This window comes from Phragmites australis, chromosome 11 (assembly GCF_958298935.1).
Source record: "Phragmites australis chromosome 11, lpPhrAust1.1, whole genome shotgun sequence".
NCBI classification, from domain to species: domain Eukaryota; kingdom Viridiplantae; phylum Streptophyta; class Magnoliopsida; order Poales; family Poaceae; genus Phragmites; species Phragmites australis.
This window is the reverse complement of record NC_084931.1, coordinates 32,540,070-32,557,670: the sequence shown is the minus strand read 5'-3', so window position 1 is coordinate 32,557,670 and position 17,601 is coordinate 32,540,070. Positions and strand designations below refer to the sequence as shown.

Genomic DNA, 17,601 nt, shown 5'->3' with positions numbered 1-17,601 from the left:
GCTTCTGATATGAAATTAACACACCTACAAATGCAACATGTGCTGATGAAGAGCGAGGACAGGTAAGACTGAACCATCCAAAGTTTCAAACTTCTCTAAGAAATGAACTGATTGGGTCTCCGGAGTAAACCGAACATTTTCCACATCTATGAATGATGCGAGTATTCGAACAACATGACGGAACCACAGAAGGTTAAACAAAATATAGTAATTAACAATTGGGAAATGAACGTCAAATTAGAGTGCAAAGAATATGACATTCCTACAGTCCCAACATGTATCTTTCCACCTGTGCTGTAGTTTTCAGGCCATGGACAATACACCAGTGACCTGGTCCGCCCCTAATTCCCTAACCTGTGAATTTGGTAGGATTGTAAATTTTTTGTCGTGAATTCTTGGTTCAAGGGCCAAAGCTAGCCCTTCCTGCATGCAGGGCAAAGTTAGGCATGAAGTAAGCAGCAGCAGCAGCAGGGTCCCTGTTGTTTGGGACGCCTTGGCCATACCCTACCATTGCTGGATTGTAGAGCTCCATGCCGTTTGCTTCCCTGAGAATGCTGCCACCCTGATGATGGCCGGCAAGTGCACCGCCGGCTTCACGGGTGTTGTTGTTTACCGTTGCGGCGAGGGTGGCCTCCTTGGCCGTCGTGGAGCCGCATTGCCTGGGCTGTGTCTGGAAGAAGACCTTGGAGACGACGAGCTCGCCGTCGCGCTCCTCCTCGTCGGAGCCGAGGTGGTACTGGTGCATCACCCAGTTGGTCTTCTCGGGCTTGCGCTGCTTGCCGTAGTTGGTGTAGAGCACCAGGATCTTCTTGTAACCCCTGGGACTGCCGTTGGACATCACCGGCCTCGTCTTGCCGGTCTTGTGCCACCGCGTCTCGCCGCCGTCCTCGTCTTCGCTGTGCACCTTCCGCCGCTTCCTCGTCCCCGTTGTGTACGCCTTCGATGGCCGGTGGAAGAAGTGCCGGACCAGCCCGTCCTTGCTCACACCTGAAACATCCATACGTGCAGTCACGTACACATGCGCACACGCACGTCGATCGATCGGCACGTGCAGAAGCACGCACCAGGAAGCCTCTCAGGATGCGTGTAGCAGATGCCGTTCTCGCCCTCGATGGTGGGGATGAACTCGTCGACGAGGGGGTGGAGCTTCCGGGAATCCGGCCTCGCCTTCCCCTCCAAGTGCTCCAGAAGCTCCTGGTCCGTCGGATCGAACTTCACGCCGGCAGGCAGCCCCGGCAAGTCCTGAATTGTGGTGGTCTCCTGAAATTAGTTTGATACATGCATGTCAGATCAGCAACATGGTGGAAGCCCACGAGTGTCCCGTGTCCGTGAGATTCTCATGCATGTTGGTGCATGCACGGTTTCAAGCTGCGACATGCGTAAGAACAACTCAGACGACAGTTAAACATATATGCGTGCACGGTGCACCGGTCCAGGCCCGATCTATCGCTCTCTGATGAGTAAGTCTCCACCATGCATGCTTTGCACGGGCACGTACGCACCTGTTCATACTGCGCGCGATGCCCGCACGACGGGCACATCTTGACCAGGACGGCGAGCGACGCTGCCGCCTTCTTGCCCGCGGCGGCCACGGCGCCAGCCGGGGACAGGCTGCTCTCCATGGCGGCGCGCACGTCGTCGAAACCATTGCACCACGTCATCCTCCTCGATCGCTCTCCTCGCGAGAGGCGGCTATATATGTATGGCGCCTCTCTCTGCAACCACACCTCTGCAAAATACTATCTAGCACTACCCCACCCCCGTGACAGGCCGGCAAAGCTAAGACCGTTCTGGCTGGAGAGGAATGCAGGGTTAAAAGAAGACGAAGGCTAGGCTGGGCTAGGCAGCTAGCTATAGAGATGTGTGTGTGTGGAGAGAGAGAGAGAGAGGGAGAGGGAGAGAGAGAGGGAACAACAAACAAATTAAGGGGGTTGGTCAAGGAAAGAGAACTGAGAGAGAGATAAAGAGGGATGCCGCTAGCTAGCTTGTCCCTGTTAAAAGCTACCTGCGATCACACACCACCGTACACTACTCTCAGTGGTTTCTCCATCTCCAGCCGGTACAAACAGCGTATCACATCACGCATGCAAATGCAGATTTTCACTGTGGCTTCCCAAGACGATCATATCGATCGAGAGAGGTATCACGCACTAGCACTACTACACAAAGGGAGAGACAGGATGAGCCTCCCTCAAGAGATACTTAGCGTTATTTTCTTTTCTTTTTTTATGTTCTGTGTCATGTGTGCAAGTGTTCACAAGAAACACACAAGGATACAGTAGGTAGATGATTTCATGTTGCTTGGTCCTCACGTATAGGGCTTGCAAGTTTTCCCGTATACGTGAGAAGGAAACCAGGGCCGGCGCCCGGTTTCTCTGCGGCGGGCCCGTCCCTGCTGGCGGTCCCCATAAGCCATAGGCCACGGCCAGCCAGCCAGCCGGCGATCGCGAGTTGCCGCAGAGCACGGACTGACCAACTCGATCCATGCTGGTCATCTGATCAGTGGCAACTTGCTTTGATTTTTCTACGGAAGTTAATAGAAGGAGCAGTGCACATGCATGTATGCATGCGTACGTGCACCAAACATAGTGCCATGCGTGCCTGCACTTGCCAATATGAGAAGCATGCGTGAATGCGATCTTACCAGGTAGTTGAGCTTAGTACTTTCGCCCGTGTTAAGTCTTGAGAGCAGCTGCGGGACGCATGGCCTGCATATATTCTCTTCTCTGGCTGGTGCCTGGCGAGGCCGTGCAGGATGAAAATATCTAAATCTGGAACCTGGTTCGTGGCTAGATTAGCAATTCGATCTCCGTCCATGCATCAATGAAACCATTCGAAGGTACTAACTACCATACATAGCAAACACGTGTGGAATTATGAAACGAGAGTACGAACATATCGGTTAGTGTAGGATCGAGAACGACGATTAGAGGGACGAATAGACGTCTCAACAAATTTCTTTCGAAATAGATGATCTTTTTCTATTTCTCATCTAACATATCTCAAAACGCTCAAACGGAAGCAAAAGAATTAGAGAGACTCCACAGATGGAATATGAACCATATGTTCCATTCAAGACTATTTCATGTGTCTTTATGCACAAAAATTCGTAACTTTCAAAGAAACTAGAGAAGATGGACACCGGACAAGATTATCCTCCAAGATGATACTCTAGTGGCAAGGGGACTCAAAGACCCGCTCAAATACATGAGTATGTGAGTGTTTAAGCCACTAGCATCAAGAAAAACAACACTGCAAAGGTGAAAAACTGCAGCTCAAAGAAAAAATCTCCGGGCAAGGAACCTCTCCAAGTTGATGATCTAGAGGCAAGGGTACTCAAAACCCATGAGCATACACTCGTATGTGAGTTTTTATGCCTCTAGCAACAAGAATAATGATCTCACAAGGTGCTGAAATTTCAGTCCAAAAACCAAAACAAAAAACAAAACCGAAAACCGAAAAACTTGCAAACTTGCAAGGGAACCAATAAAGGGAAACTAGAAGGAGGGGAATTCAAGCATATGTAAAAATATAAACTTAATTACTCAAAGAGGTCAGCCCTATTTTAGGCGGATTACAAAGATTTATCTCTCAAAACTCTCACCTATTACATAGACTAAGCACTTATCCTTCTCTCCTCTAAAACCCTAGCTTTAAGGCTCTCAAATGGGTTGCATAATGAGGCTCAAGTGGTTGGTTCAAAACTCTCTCTAGCTCTACCACTCTATTTATAGGCCCAGAAACTTGGCACTTAAGTTTCCTAACTTTTCTCCAAAATACCCCTCTCTTGTAGTGCAATTCTACCTACCATCGAGGGTATTTTGGTCTATTTTTTTCTCCATTCATCGGACGGTCGCAGTGACTTCATGACTTAGATTCGCCTCGACGCAAAATTCATAATGGTACCACATACTCCTCCAGTCTTCCCACGGTTTTGAGGCCAAACCGCGAAACCGGCTGCACGCTTCTTAAAGCGTGACTCACCGCCTTGCTTACACCTTAAGCAAGCGCTTCGATGTCAACGCGTATACTCTGTCATGCGATCCTGACCGCCGGCAAGTCTCTCTCGCTCCCGATCCCTTGGGCGGCCTTGTCACTTGCACCGGCATCCCCTTCGCTTGACTTTGTCGACATGTCGTCTCCATCCGCCTTCAATGTTTTGCTTGACCTCCACGTGTTCAGCTAGGATCACCCTTGACTCTGCCTGACCTCCTTGATCGTCTGGCACCAAGCACTCCGCTTGTCCTCGATCATCTCCCCGTCGACCGCCAAGTTGCATCCATCACCTGCACACCATGAGACAAACATACACATATCTCCAACTCAAATTCCAATTAGTTCATAATCATTATGCTCAAATGAAATCTCAAATCAATTCAAATCACATCAAAGCTCATACAAAATCGAAGATTATCAAACCAAATAAATAACAATATCAATCACTCATCACAATAAAACCAAAGCATATTTGAACTTGGTTTCCATACGGATATTCCCCTCAGAAACTCATGTTTGGATTTGACACAAATATTCAGTACATATACCTTTCTGTGCAGGGATCGAAGGGATATAGTACACTTGTCTCGAATTAGGTTTTTGCTAATTGTCATCAGACACCCGATATTTTCATGAAGGTAGTACGTCGAATTTTCTGAGATCTAGCTAGGTGTATCTATGTGCAACTATATAATGCTTCAACTGATGAGTATTGCCGATTTGATGCATTAAATTTGACATACCCGACAGGTCAATTGGATGGTTCAAACCATATATTTACATGCAACTTAGTCTCTAAAGGCCTTAATTGGTGTCGATCGTGACTCAAGGAAAAACGTAGGAGGACGATCATGGATGCGTGCGAGAAGCGGAGAGAGGTAGCAGGTGGAGTGGAGACATTATAAAAAAAAACCTTAAGCAGTCAATTCAAAATTAACCATCACAATCGGTTTTTAAAAAACACATATGAAAATAGTTATCTCAGTCATTTTTTCGCTCCATAGGCATCCACATTAAAAAGGTATTATCGATCCCAAACAGTTGGTGTAAACAACCGACTGTGATAATTACTTTTTTCAGTTGGTTTCACTTACAAGCCGACTGGGATAATGACTAGTATTATAACCGTCGGTTATTTACACAAACTGACTAGGATAATGCCGATCCTATTTAGTAGTAGTTTCTTCCCCAAGCAGCCATTGTTCAGACAAAGCAGCTGCGGTTCAAACAGTGGCTACTCGGGTGCTCCTTCATTCTACTACAAGAGTGTGTTATAAGTGTATATTTTGGAGGAGGAGGTAGAGGATGATTAAGGTAAGTGATCTACCTAGTTTATTGATTACTTAGCTTAGATCTAGATTCATGATTAGTTTGCTCTAGATTTATGCTAGTTTGCCCTAGATTCATGGTTAGTTTGCTCTAGGTTGAAATTTAGTATAATTCTTGATCTATGGAAGAGATCTAGTTGAATCTAGCAATCTTATATGCAGAGGTCCTAAATCTTGCTTCAATTTGACTTCTAATTCATTAGATGTAGATAGAATCTAAGAAGTCTCGTGAATGTGGAATTAAATTATTTAGACCAATATATATGATAATGTAGTTAGTAATCTAGGTATAATTCTTGATGGATCGAAGATATCTATTTGAATTTAGGTATAATTCGTGGTAAGTATTAGATGAGAAATTTAATTTCCATTTCATTTAGATGTATTTTTATAAAATTTACACTATATTTAGTTAAAAATAATTAAATTGATAATTGACACATCTTTTTTACTTAAATTTATATTTGGGCATGTGATGGATGTATGATGCGTCGCGAGCTGATGACAAGTACACTAATGGCGTGATTGGTTTTGTAAGTGCCATCAAGGAGGACATGCTAAAGAAGGAGAAGTAGCATATACTTTATCCATGTATTAATTGCAAGAATAAGAAGATGTGGAGTGAACCCAAGACTATCAAATCACACTTGATTTGAAAGGGGTTCATGGAGAAGTACACATGTTGGAGTGAGTACGGTGAATATCAAGAAGGTGGTGACAACATCACCGACGGTGAAGAAGAAGATCCCATTGAAGATGACATTATGGTGGAAAATGGCATTCTTTATAATGAGGATCAAATATTACGCGATGTGGAAGCTCTGTGCAAAGAGAATTTTGAGGCATTGATCGATGACTCAAAGACACATTTGTATCCAGGTTGTAATGAGAAGTATATGTTGTTACATTTGATGCTCAAACTTATTGGTATATCCGATAAAGGAACTCTAAAACATAGTATTACACACATAATCACCAAAATTACAACTAGCCATTGTCTCATACTGATATCCACTACAAATCAGCTCTTTGATGCTTTCTATTCTTGAAGTCCTTCATTATATCTTTATAGATACTTATCTATGATTTGACCATAAATGTGTACTACCAAGGTTTTGGCAATAAAATCATCTTCCATCTTGTTGCGTAGCCTTGTATTAATGATCTTCAAACTAGAAAATACACGCCCATCGCTAGCCGTGGAAACCGAAACAGTAACAAGTAAGTGAAGCTGTCGAGGGTTAGTCCCTGACAATGATTTCGATGTATGCTAGACAGTGGGTGCGTGAATGACGTCTCATAAATCAATGTGTGTGCGTACGATGGACTCAGGGACACAGGAAGCTATATAGGTTTAGACCTCCCGGAGGATAATAGCCTTATGTCCTGTGTGTTGTGTTATAGAGGATCTCAATTTGTTACAGAGGTAGTTCTAGCTAGTTACCAGACTTGATATGTCATTCTCTATAAATAAGGTCCTCATCCCTTTATATAGTAGGGAGGAGGAGAACTTACATGTGGGTCCAAACAGAAAACTTTGCTCATCATAATATCTAACCCAAGCCATCATTACGGAGGATCATCCTCGACCACCTGCTAGATCATCTTGCTGACAATGTCACATCCGTCGTGCGGCGCCGTGTCGACCTGCGAAAGTCCCACTTCGTAGCATTTAATTCTACGAGACGGGACAATACCCCTCTAAACCGTCCATGACTTCGTCAACTGGAGTTGGCGCCTGGAGAAAGAAAAGACATGAGTGGATATCAATAAATGTGATTGGACAGGTTGTGTCAGATCCGGCCTTACGACTAGTGAGACCAACCACGAGTTTATGTGATGACGCAGGGAGACTGGTCGCGTATGCCTTGTACTGGTCACGGGAACCAAACCCTGGTTGCCCAACCGATTAGTTTTAGGAAATATATGCCTCTACCCGTTATATCTCTCATGGGACCCATTTTCCAGGGTACCTCTTTACTCAATACACCGACAGTAATCCCCGAGCTTCCTCATAACCGTTACCCAGCCTGGTCACAACACCTGGGCCCAGGGCAGACGTAGTCTGCCTAGGGAGTGGTCATTGACGTCGTTAGTCCTCAGAGTGTAACTATGAACTTCACGTCACGTAAGGAGGTTTAAATGTCCCGAGAGGGAAAAAAGAGGGTATGAGAGAGAGATATTGATTGTCGTTGGACCTGAAAGACTCTTGGTTCCTTCTGTGCGCCTCCTAGAGTTTCGAGCGGTTTGAAGGCCGCGTTGGTTGGGGTGTCACTGTGGTTTAAAAAGATGAGTGTTTGATGGACTTTCGAATCACCCCTTGCATTCCTTCTCACCCTCATGCCTTTAGTGCCTAGAGTCCATTCGCCTCCATCCTGTCTTGCGTTCTACTCCATAGTGTCTGCAGGCCCTGAGGCCATGGCGCACTCCACTCCTTCATCACCGGAGAGGTTGATGATCTCGATCGGCTCGATGGGGGCAGAGTCGCCCCTGGCTCCAGATCCGCTGGTCGTGGTGCTTCCGAAAGCAGCAGTTGTCATGGGTATGCTTGCAAGTTTAAAGCCAGCGACCATCGAGCTCACGCCCTTCCAAAGAAGGTCATCCCCTGCTGGCCCATCTCGATCTCTCGCCCGGGCAGATCCCTCAACCGAGGTCATCAATATCTCCGATGACGAGGTGGGGGTCGATTGAGACCTTCTGGAGAAGGAGATTGATGAAGAAAAAGAGTCGGAGATGAAGCAGAAATGAGGTCTGCAGGGTGCATCGGCACCTGTCACTAGCCCCGGCAGGGTCTTTGTGTCAGCCACCTTCCCTGTGCCTTATGCCGGTCATCGTCCGATCCCTGAAGTGGTGAGCTGCCACTCCAAGGAGGAGTATAAGAGGTTCCTTGACTCATTCAATAGCAAATAGAGGCAAGAGTTCAGTAGACCCTTTTGTCAACTTTACGCTAGCAGCTTGAGTCGGGGAGGATAGGGCATGCATGTAATATGATAGTTAGTCCAATCGGATGTAACTAGTTGATCTGTAACCTAACATTTCCATGAATGAAAAAGCGTTGGGGTTAGATGCTTGTTCTTGTTCTATTCTGCACGCTAGTCAGGTTCTTGGTGCGCGAAACAAGACACGGCTCGACAAGTCCGTCGGGGGCGAGTAGCGCTCAGCCCTAGTGAGGACTTGGCCTTATGGTCATTATCTTCGGCCTCCTGGTCGTTTGGCATCTCGGTCATTGAGTTGCGTAGTGATCGTTGAGCGTGGTCGTGTGCTGTGGTTGGAGAATCAATACATCAGGAGCCCGTGGCTTGGTTGTGAAGTCTTGCAAAACAGAGAGTCTAGGTTTTTTTTTTGAATTTAAAAACTTACAAGCTGTATCCCATCCTAATATCTAACCCAAGATATCTTTACAAAGGATGGTCCCCGACCACTTGCTTGATCAGCCCGCTGACAACGTCCTGTTCGTCGTGCGACGTCGCATCGACCTGCGAAAGTCACACTCCGTAGCATTTAGTGCTACGAGATGAGACAATGCCCATCTGCACCATCCATGACTTCGTCCACTGGAGTTGGCGCATAAGGAAGAAAAACACTTGAGTGGATGTTAATAAATGCAATTGGATAGGTTGTGTCAGATCCGGCCCTGCGACCAGTCAGGTTTATGTGATGGTGCAAGGAGACTGGTCGTGTATGCCTTTTATGTGATGGTGTAAGGAGACTGGTCGTGTATGCCTTGTACTGGTCACGGGAATCATACCCTGGTCACGCGACCGACCAGTTTTAGGAAATACACACCTCTGGCTGTTATATCCCTCGCGGGCCCCGTTTGGCAGGGTAGCCATTTACTCAATACACCGATAGAAGCAATCTATCAATGAAATTGTAGATATTATGACGTCTTGTCTAGATAAGACATTGGCAAAATGCAGTTAAGGTCGACGCATTCTTCAATTATTCATCTTTGGAAGTCAAATATCTGGAATTAAGACATTAGGAGTAGGAATTACCACTTAAAGCAGGCATCGATCAATAAAGATTTGGCACAGTAGGCATTTCTAAATTCTAATGGTGTTGGCGAGAGGTGTTTAGTTCCCTTGCTTGTTGTCTCTTCTTCTCCCTCCTTTCTCCCCCCTTTTGACCAACACCTTCATGTAGCGTATGAGCTTGATTTGGGTGGTGAGTAGCTCAATTTGGGGATGTATGGGCAAGATTTAGCCACGAGGTGCTGGATTTGGTGGCGAGAGAAGAAACTGAGAGGAAAGGGCAATGAGGAAGTCAATCTAGCACGAGATTCAATAGCAAGGAACTCGATTCGGGGAGCTAGAAGGTCTATTCGGGTGTTGAGGACCTCGATTTGGTGGTCTGGTGAAGGTGAAGGGAATGAACGTTCTTTAGTCTTGGAGTGGAGCTCGACGGCAATGAGCGCTGAGAGAGTAACATAGCTTCAGAGCAATGCTGCATACCTGTATTAATTTTTTTTGGCAAAAAGGCTGAGGACACGACCCAGGTCCCTTCCACTATCTTATACAGAGTAAAGAAGATCATTTGTCCATTAGAATTGGACATCAAACAAATATATGCATGTTGGGACCATTGTGTTCTCTATCACAAAGAGTATGCAGACATGGGCATGTCCGGTGTGTAAAGCACCTCAATAAATGCCATGTCTAACTACTTTCTTGATTATAAACACATGTGGGTGTGATACAAAGCCTTCAAGGAGCCTGGCAGATTGCTCGACCATACCCCCAATCAATATGCCAGAACAATCCCAACAAGGACCTGCTGAAGTTGTGGAATACGCGACAAGTGATATGATCCAATTGTAAGACAATGAGTATATTGCTGGTACTTACGGGTTTAAGTAAGTGCTTCAATGATAATACTTTTGATATGGCACTTGGTTGAGAACCTAACCAAATTCTTGTTGGCTACGATACATGTGTTGTGACCACTATATTATGGTTATGTTAAAGTCATGTCAAAGCTTGATGGTGTTCTTCGACTCCACAAACTTCCCAAAGTTCTCGTACTAAGAACTAATAGACCTTTTGAAAAGGTAAAACAAATCCTCTACAAAATATTTATTTATGGTTGGTGATAATGGTTTGATCTCATTTATATATAGTGGGTTCAAAAGTTATGTCGCTAGAGGTGAGAACAACGACCCGAGTAAGAAAAAAAAATATCGTTCATGTTGATTTCTCAGTAATTACTAACACTTATGCATTGTATTCGCAATTTGTAATGGCAAAGACTTCACAAATGATGATACTATTACTACATTATGTGTGCCAATAGGCTCCGTGCAATGTGGGTATACGTGTGCCACTTTACGAGTAAAGTGAAGGGCTTTCATGATCTTAAAGTGGTTTATCACTGCATCAATACTTATACCAGTTTCAACTTTCTATGTTTTAACTTAATGTAACAAGTTTTTGTTATTTCTGCAATGCTAGCTCATGTCCCAAATGATTCAAAACTCAACAGAATATGCAAAGACATGTGTTACTTCATCTCGAGAAACGTCATCAACTCAAGCAACTTGTTTTATGACAATGACAAATAATGAATATGAGTTTGAAATGATTGTATATTATATATATCTTGCATTTAAAATGTGACTTGTGAATTCAACTTATTATTGTCATTTTTTTTGCTTTCTAGGTGTAGCACAGAGAAGGAAACGAGGAAAAGAAGAGACAAGGTGTATGTGAACCTCAGATTGATTTTATGTTGTGAAAGTAATATTTGTGAATGTGAAAAGAACTTTGGTTGTCTATGTTGATGGCATATGTAAATTCGTATGAAATTTAGAATTATACGTATATGTATATGTGTATTTGTCTAAAACTTGAATTTGAACATAAATCTGAATTTGAAATATAATCCGGATAAATATTATTACTGTAAATCGACTGTGATAATCTAATTATCACAATTGATTTTTTGCAGAAGTTGATTGGGATAATGTAATTACCCAATGAACTTGTGTGAAAAATTGATCGTGATAATTAGATTATTATAGTCAGTTCTTCCAATAAACCGACTAAGTATAATAATTATCGTAGTTGGTGCCTATACCGACTATAATAATTATTAATTATCACAGTCAATATGTTTTAGTCCGTTGGAAAATCGATTGTAATAGCCTTTAGGAACCGACTGGTATAAACATTTCTGTGCCAGTGAGACAGGTCAACCCGATGGATTCGCAGGACGTTCCACTTGGCCGAGAGGGAGCTGGGAGAGCTTTAGATGTGAAGTCGCCGTGGAGTGTCTTGCAAGACAGATACTAGCTCGATCGCCTCCCCCACTGCAGAAAAGGCCCGGCGAGCTGCGTGCGTGTGCATCAGCGCATAACGCATGTACACTCAGATTAGCTATGCCTAGCTAGTACGTACATGTGTGCATCATGTCAGGTATGAAGCGTTGGAAACAAGACGTGTTGGAAATTTGGTGGATGATTTTGGGGCGGCATGGCAGGTTATGATCCGGGATCTATTGGTCTTTAGTTTCTAGCCACAAGCTTTCAGAGACTAGCTAGCTAGCTTTCAGGTTAGGCGAACTACTGCAAGGCGCCTCGCTCGATCGCCGTACGATTATAGACTGATTAGTCGTGGCAAAATCTCAACGGAATGATCAGATCATGTGTCTTCTCCAGATAATTGAGATCGGGCACAGGGAGAGGATAGTACGCCTCTATCAGAAAATGACAGTGTACCCCTTAAAAGATAGCTTCATCCAAGGAACCACAACTTTCAGTAGTATAAGCTCTTTAATTTGGCACGAAAGGAACCATCTCATTGATTTGTTTCAGAATTTTCAATGACAAATTTCATTGGAAAACGAAGGGAAATCTGACTTGGGTGGTGGACGATATTTGAAACACCGTCCACCACGAGGCCATACTTTCTTCTTTTCATTTCTTCCACTACAGATTGCGGATGATCTGAAATTTTGTGTGATGTTTCTCCATATCATTCTCCGTCTCTATGATTTATTTCAAAAAAATTCGTGACAATTTTGGTTGACAAACGAAGGGAAACAACATATCAGGATGGTCGGTATTTGAGATACTGGCAACTCCGAATCTAGAATTTCTTCTTTTCATTTCTCCCTCCACAGGTTATAGATGACCCCCTTTTTTTATGTTTCTCCACTTCATCCCCGTATCTTTGATTTATTTTAGAATTTTTCGTTACAATTTTAATTGGAAAACGAGGGGAAATCTAAGATCAGAGGTGACCGGTATTTGAAATACCATCCCTAGTCTACAATTTCTTCTTTTCATTTCTCCCTCCACAGGTTGAGGATGGGCATGAATTTTTGTACGCTGTTTCTACACTTCATTTCCCCGCTATGTCATTTATTTCAGAATTTTTTATCACGATTTTAATTAAAAAATAAATATATACTTCTATAAAATACATGAATTATAACAGAATTAAACGATCACTAACATATATTATACACCATCAGACGGTGCACAGTCAAATATTTTTCCTCAATCCCTTCTCCGCATCTTATGCTAATTTGGAAACCCCACGTGCTAGCGCCCGGCGCCGGTCTTCACCGATTCGTCGGACCCGATGCGTGCGCCGCTCATCTCCACTCGCCACGCGACTCGTCGTTGCCACAGGTTCACAGATCTGTCGCGCGCCTCGCTCGTCATCCCCGTGCGCTCAAGCGCTAGCCGGTCCGCTCCTCGTCGCCGATCCGCGCCGCCCAGCCGCCGTTCACCGGATCTCGCCATCTCCGCTCGCCGCGCGCCGCGCGCCGCTGGCCCTCCGCCGGCGTCTCACTGGCACAGCCGCAGTTCGCCGTCCCGCACGACGGCATCCGCAGGCGCCGTCCGCCCAATCGACGCCCATAGCTCAAATCCGTTTCGGTGTGCCACAATCAGACCACACGGCCACACCCGTAGAAGATCCAACCGACGCATAACAGGTCCCGCTGACATCATCGCTGACGGCAGCACTGTTCATCCAGCGCAACACTGTTTGAGCACAGTAATGTTCAAGCCCAGTATTGTTCACCTTTGGTCCGGCATAACTGTTCGTGTTATTGTTCACACGAGTTTTGCTATGTCCACCCGATAGTTGTACTGCAGTTCCGTTTTCGGCTGAAATTGCTAAACGCACCTGGAATAGCGCACCAGACCTGATTTCTACCCTTTTTTTCTATAAGCGCACCCAGCCGCCGTACCAGGGAATTCTTTTTTCAGAACCTATAGTATATTTTGATATGCAATTTTTTTCCAATCAGACATCTCTTCTAATTTTATGTTTTGTAACTAAATGATTCTAACCTTATAAAAAACTAAACATATTAATTTTTAATTAAAAATTTATCATAATAAAATATTTCAACGAAACTAATCATATTATTAACATGCGCATATTGCTATTAACGTGTGCATGTTGCCAGTGGAAAATAGGAGATAAGGGGGTACCGACCACCCTGAGCCCAATGCCTAACGAACCAACGCACAAGACGCCGCTTCTTCTTTCTCGAACGTCTTCGCGCTGGAAGCCTGGAACAATGATTTCCAGAGCGCGTCCACTCGTCTTCATTGTTGCGGCGCCGCCACGCTCCGCGTCAACCTGGGATGCGCCGTCGGTGACGACGTTTAGGGCGCACACCGCGGGCGGCTGCATGTGCAGGATGGACCCGATGTTCCCGCCGCGCGCTGTCCAAGAGATGGCTGGCGCCAAGCGCAAGGGCCAGCGCCACGCCCGCCCACCATTAGCATGGTCTCGGGCAGTGTCAACGGCCCTCCTTACTTCTCCGGCGCCTAGGCATTCGGTTCTGGCACCGGCCTCTGGGCAAACAGTACGGCGGCACGGCGCTCAAGTAGCGCTCGGTCGGTGGTCCACGCCGAGAAGGGCCACGTGTCGTGCCGCTCCACCTTGGACTGGAATGTGGATCACCGGCGCCCTCGCCTCTCGCAGACTTGACCACTGCGTCTCCATTAGGCGCCATCGATATGGATCACGCAAGCAAATCAAAGAGTACCTACTTACGATGTTATCTGATCAATCTTGTATCGATAACACATATAGTTGAAGCAGCTAACGCTTAATTAACAGTTCGGTTGCAATGCTTTGCCTTGCTCGAATGCGAATTACGGTAATGTTACTAGACGATCTTTATATACGGTCGAGGGTGGCTTGCTGTGCACGGAAAAAAGTGTGGATTAGTGGAGCAGCTACTTCGTTAGCTCGTGGCATGATCGAGCTGGAAAAAGGAAAGGGAGAGAGATCGAATCGAGGGCGCTTGAAAGCCCTAGATCTCTCCACATCCGCGACCGTGATCGATCGGTGGAGCAATGGCAGGCTAGCTAGCTAGTTAATCTAAATCAAGTGCTTAATTAGTTGCCTGGCAGGAGAAGCTTAAGCCTCCTCTCCTCCATGAACTGGCATCGGACCTGAACCATGTAAGCATTGCTAGCATCTTCAGCGATTGTCAGTTTCCCATTCGTCAGCCTACAGCTAGTTTATTTAAAGAAAAACAGAACATAACAACCGCCTGGCGTCCGATTAGCCGGCTGCATAACCCTGATCGCTGTCCGGGAGATACGCCGATCGTCAGAGAGGAGTATCAGAGAGCTAGCACGTTGCCTTATCCGCACGAGGCGTACGTGTAGACCATCGCGAAAGAAACGCACCGAGAAATCTGAACGACCCGACAGGAAGAGAGCTAGCACGTTGGCCCTAGCGTTACTCAACCTCGCAAGCACGGTGTGTCATGTGTGCACGCGCTAGCTCAAGCTCCCCGATTTGTCTATGTTAAGGTTCCTGTTCCTTGCAAGCCAAGTGCCAACCAGAAAATGCTTGACACGCTCGGTCGAACTCGCCTCCATGAACATGCATTTCTGTTTCCAAGGCCTAAATCTCCTCCCTTTCCATTGGCAGTAGCACAGACCATCGATCGATCACATGCTCCAGTATCGATCTCTGAGTAAGAGAAGATCGATGCAAGGTGGTGGGGAGGGATCGGTGGCGATGGCGGCAGCGGCAGCGGCAGCGGAAGCGCGGCACGATGACGTGGAGGCGCTGCATGAGCATGATGATGATAGCCGTGAGCAGAAGCGGCCTCTCTTGGCGAAGCGCTCCGTCACCGCGGACGACGGCAGCGACGGCATGAGCCCAATCCAGCGGGCCATCAGCCAGACGTACCAGAGCACGGCGCACCTGGCCAAGCTTCTCCCGACGGGTACCGTGCTGGCGTTCCAGCTGCTTACCCCGATCGTCACGGCCCAGGGCCGCTGCATTCGCGCCAACCGCGCCATGGCGAGCGCACTCGTGGCGCTCTGCGCGCTCTCCTGCTTCGTGCTCAGCTTCACGGACAGTTTCAGGGACGCCAAGGGCGCCGTTCGGTACGGGTTCGCCACGTTCCGGGGCCTCTGGGCCATCGACGGCGGCGCGCCGCTGGACCCGCAGGCCGCCGCGGGCTATAAGATCCGGTTCCTGGACTTCGTGCACGCGGTGGTGTCCGTGATGGTCTTCGCCGCTGTCGCGCTGTTCGACCGGAACGTGGTGTCGTGCTTCTACCCGGTGCCGTCGGAGGACGTGAGGCAGGTGCTCACGGTGTTGCCGATCGCCATTGGCGTGGTCGGGAGCATGCTGTTCGTGTCCTTCCCGACCACCCGCCACGGCATCGGCTTCCCGCTCTCAGCGCACTAATTTTGGACGAACGCTAGCTGTTTGTGTTCGTTTCCGTTTCCAGTTTCTGTGAATAAATTACACGAACTCATTGTAAAACTCCGCCAAGAGGAGACGAGTAGATACACGACGCTTTTCCGTGTATTGCATGCTGTAAAATTGTAAAATAGCTTGTTGATGACGTTGAAACTTCTCTGTAATCTTCGGTAGTAGCAGTAAGCTACAAGGAATATAAGAACATGGAAGCATACATACCACACCAAAATAGCAAGAAACAAGATACTTGCAATAACACCGAAGCATACGTGTCAGATACCATGCACTGCTATATCTGTGGCACGACCTTTGCTTGTGATACCTGATGTTTTCATGTATTGGGTAGTATCCTGCGAAAATAGATAACTCGTATACTGGAACTCTGTCGCAGGAGCACTAATAATCAGCGCTGTGACAGGGAAGAGAGCCCAATCAAGTCGCAAGCAGCACCCGCCAAGTTCACCACCAGCCGTGGCACACAGTGCAGTGTGCTGTCCTGGGCTCCTGGCGAGTCGCGCGCGTGTCACGCGGCCGGTCAAGCCGTGACATGCCGTGCCGAGGCGAATTGGGGAGCGAGGATGGAGGTGGAAGTCGCGGTGGTGGGCGTGTTCGTGTGGCGCGGGCCAAGCGGACGGCGGGGCTGAGGTTTTGGGCTCTTTTTGGACCTTTCTGGAGTCCTGGCCTCCTCTGGACTCTGGAGGGACATGGAAGGGGTTGGGCCACGGCCTTACAGGCGCCGTCGTTCCGGGCCTTCCGGCCGAGGTGGAAGGTATGGCAGTTTGATTACTGGCCTACTATGGACGTGTTTGGTAAGGTTTATATTTAGACCGTGTTTGTTTGAGCTTCTGCTTTTGAGTTTTTCTAAAAAGCTGTGCTTTTGGTTTGTCTGAAAAGCTGTTTTTGGAAATAGGTTGTTGGTTTCTACAATAAATTTTTGACTTCTCAGCACATAGCTTCTCAGAGAAGCACATCTCAGCGAGCTTCTCAGCTTTAGTTCATTTTCCTCAGAAACAGGCTTCTGGCTTCTCCAAAAGCCACTTCTCCAAAACCTCGTTTGTTCTGGATTCTAGCTTCTGGCTTCTGCCAGTAGCAGAAGCAGTTTCAGAAGCAGCAAACAAACACAGCCTTAGTTTACAAAATTTTGAGAGCTGAGCTATAAATAGATTGAGAATATTTAATTTAGATATCTTTTTTTTTATTTTAAATAAAAATATATATTAAACTATTTTATTTTATTATAAAAAATCTATCTTATATGAATTTTGGAGTTATAACACTGCTAAACAGGATTTAGATCCCGCTTGCGTGTCTCATCGGTCTGTCATCAGTTCACGGTTTGTGTGCATCATACATGCACCCAACATTCTTTTTTGTGATCTCTCCATGCGAGACCATCCAATTTCCTAAACTTAATATGTGATTTATAATTTAAATCGAACGATTGAACGCTATTTTTTCTCCATCACCTTTCCCTGGTAAAAGTCCTAAAAGAATCGTTCTCGGTCATCCATTTCCGCTAGTGTACAAAACCCATCCTCTAAGCTTAGCCTTACCCTCGCTCAAGGCCTCAAGCTGCCTCGGCA

General features: G+C 46.3%; 2 protein-coding genes across 2 annotated transcripts; one reads left to right on the top strand and one right to left on the bottom strand.

Moving 5' to 3' along the window:
* Positions 1-175: 175 nt before the first annotated feature.
* Positions 176-1,935, bottom strand: LOC133883857 (NAC domain-containing protein 73-like). Its single transcript, XM_062323241.1, has 3 exons — positions 1,503-1,935; positions 1,065-1,260; positions 176-987 (listed from the first exon to the last, which is right to left on the bottom strand). The coding sequence occupies exons 1-3, from the start codon at positions 1,659-1,661 to the stop codon at positions 401-403; spliced, it is 942 nt and encodes a 313-aa protein (XP_062179225.1). The 5' UTR covers positions 1,662-1,935; the 3' UTR covers positions 176-400.
* A 13,316-nt stretch (positions 1,936-15,251) lies between these two features.
* Positions 15,252-16,003, top strand: LOC133884227 (protein DMP6-like). Its single transcript, XM_062323576.1, has one exon. The coding sequence runs from the start codon at positions 15,257-15,259 to the stop codon at positions 16,001-16,003; it is 747 nt and encodes a 248-aa protein (XP_062179560.1). The 5' UTR covers positions 15,252-15,256.
* Positions 16,004-17,601: the final 1,598 nt, after the last annotated feature.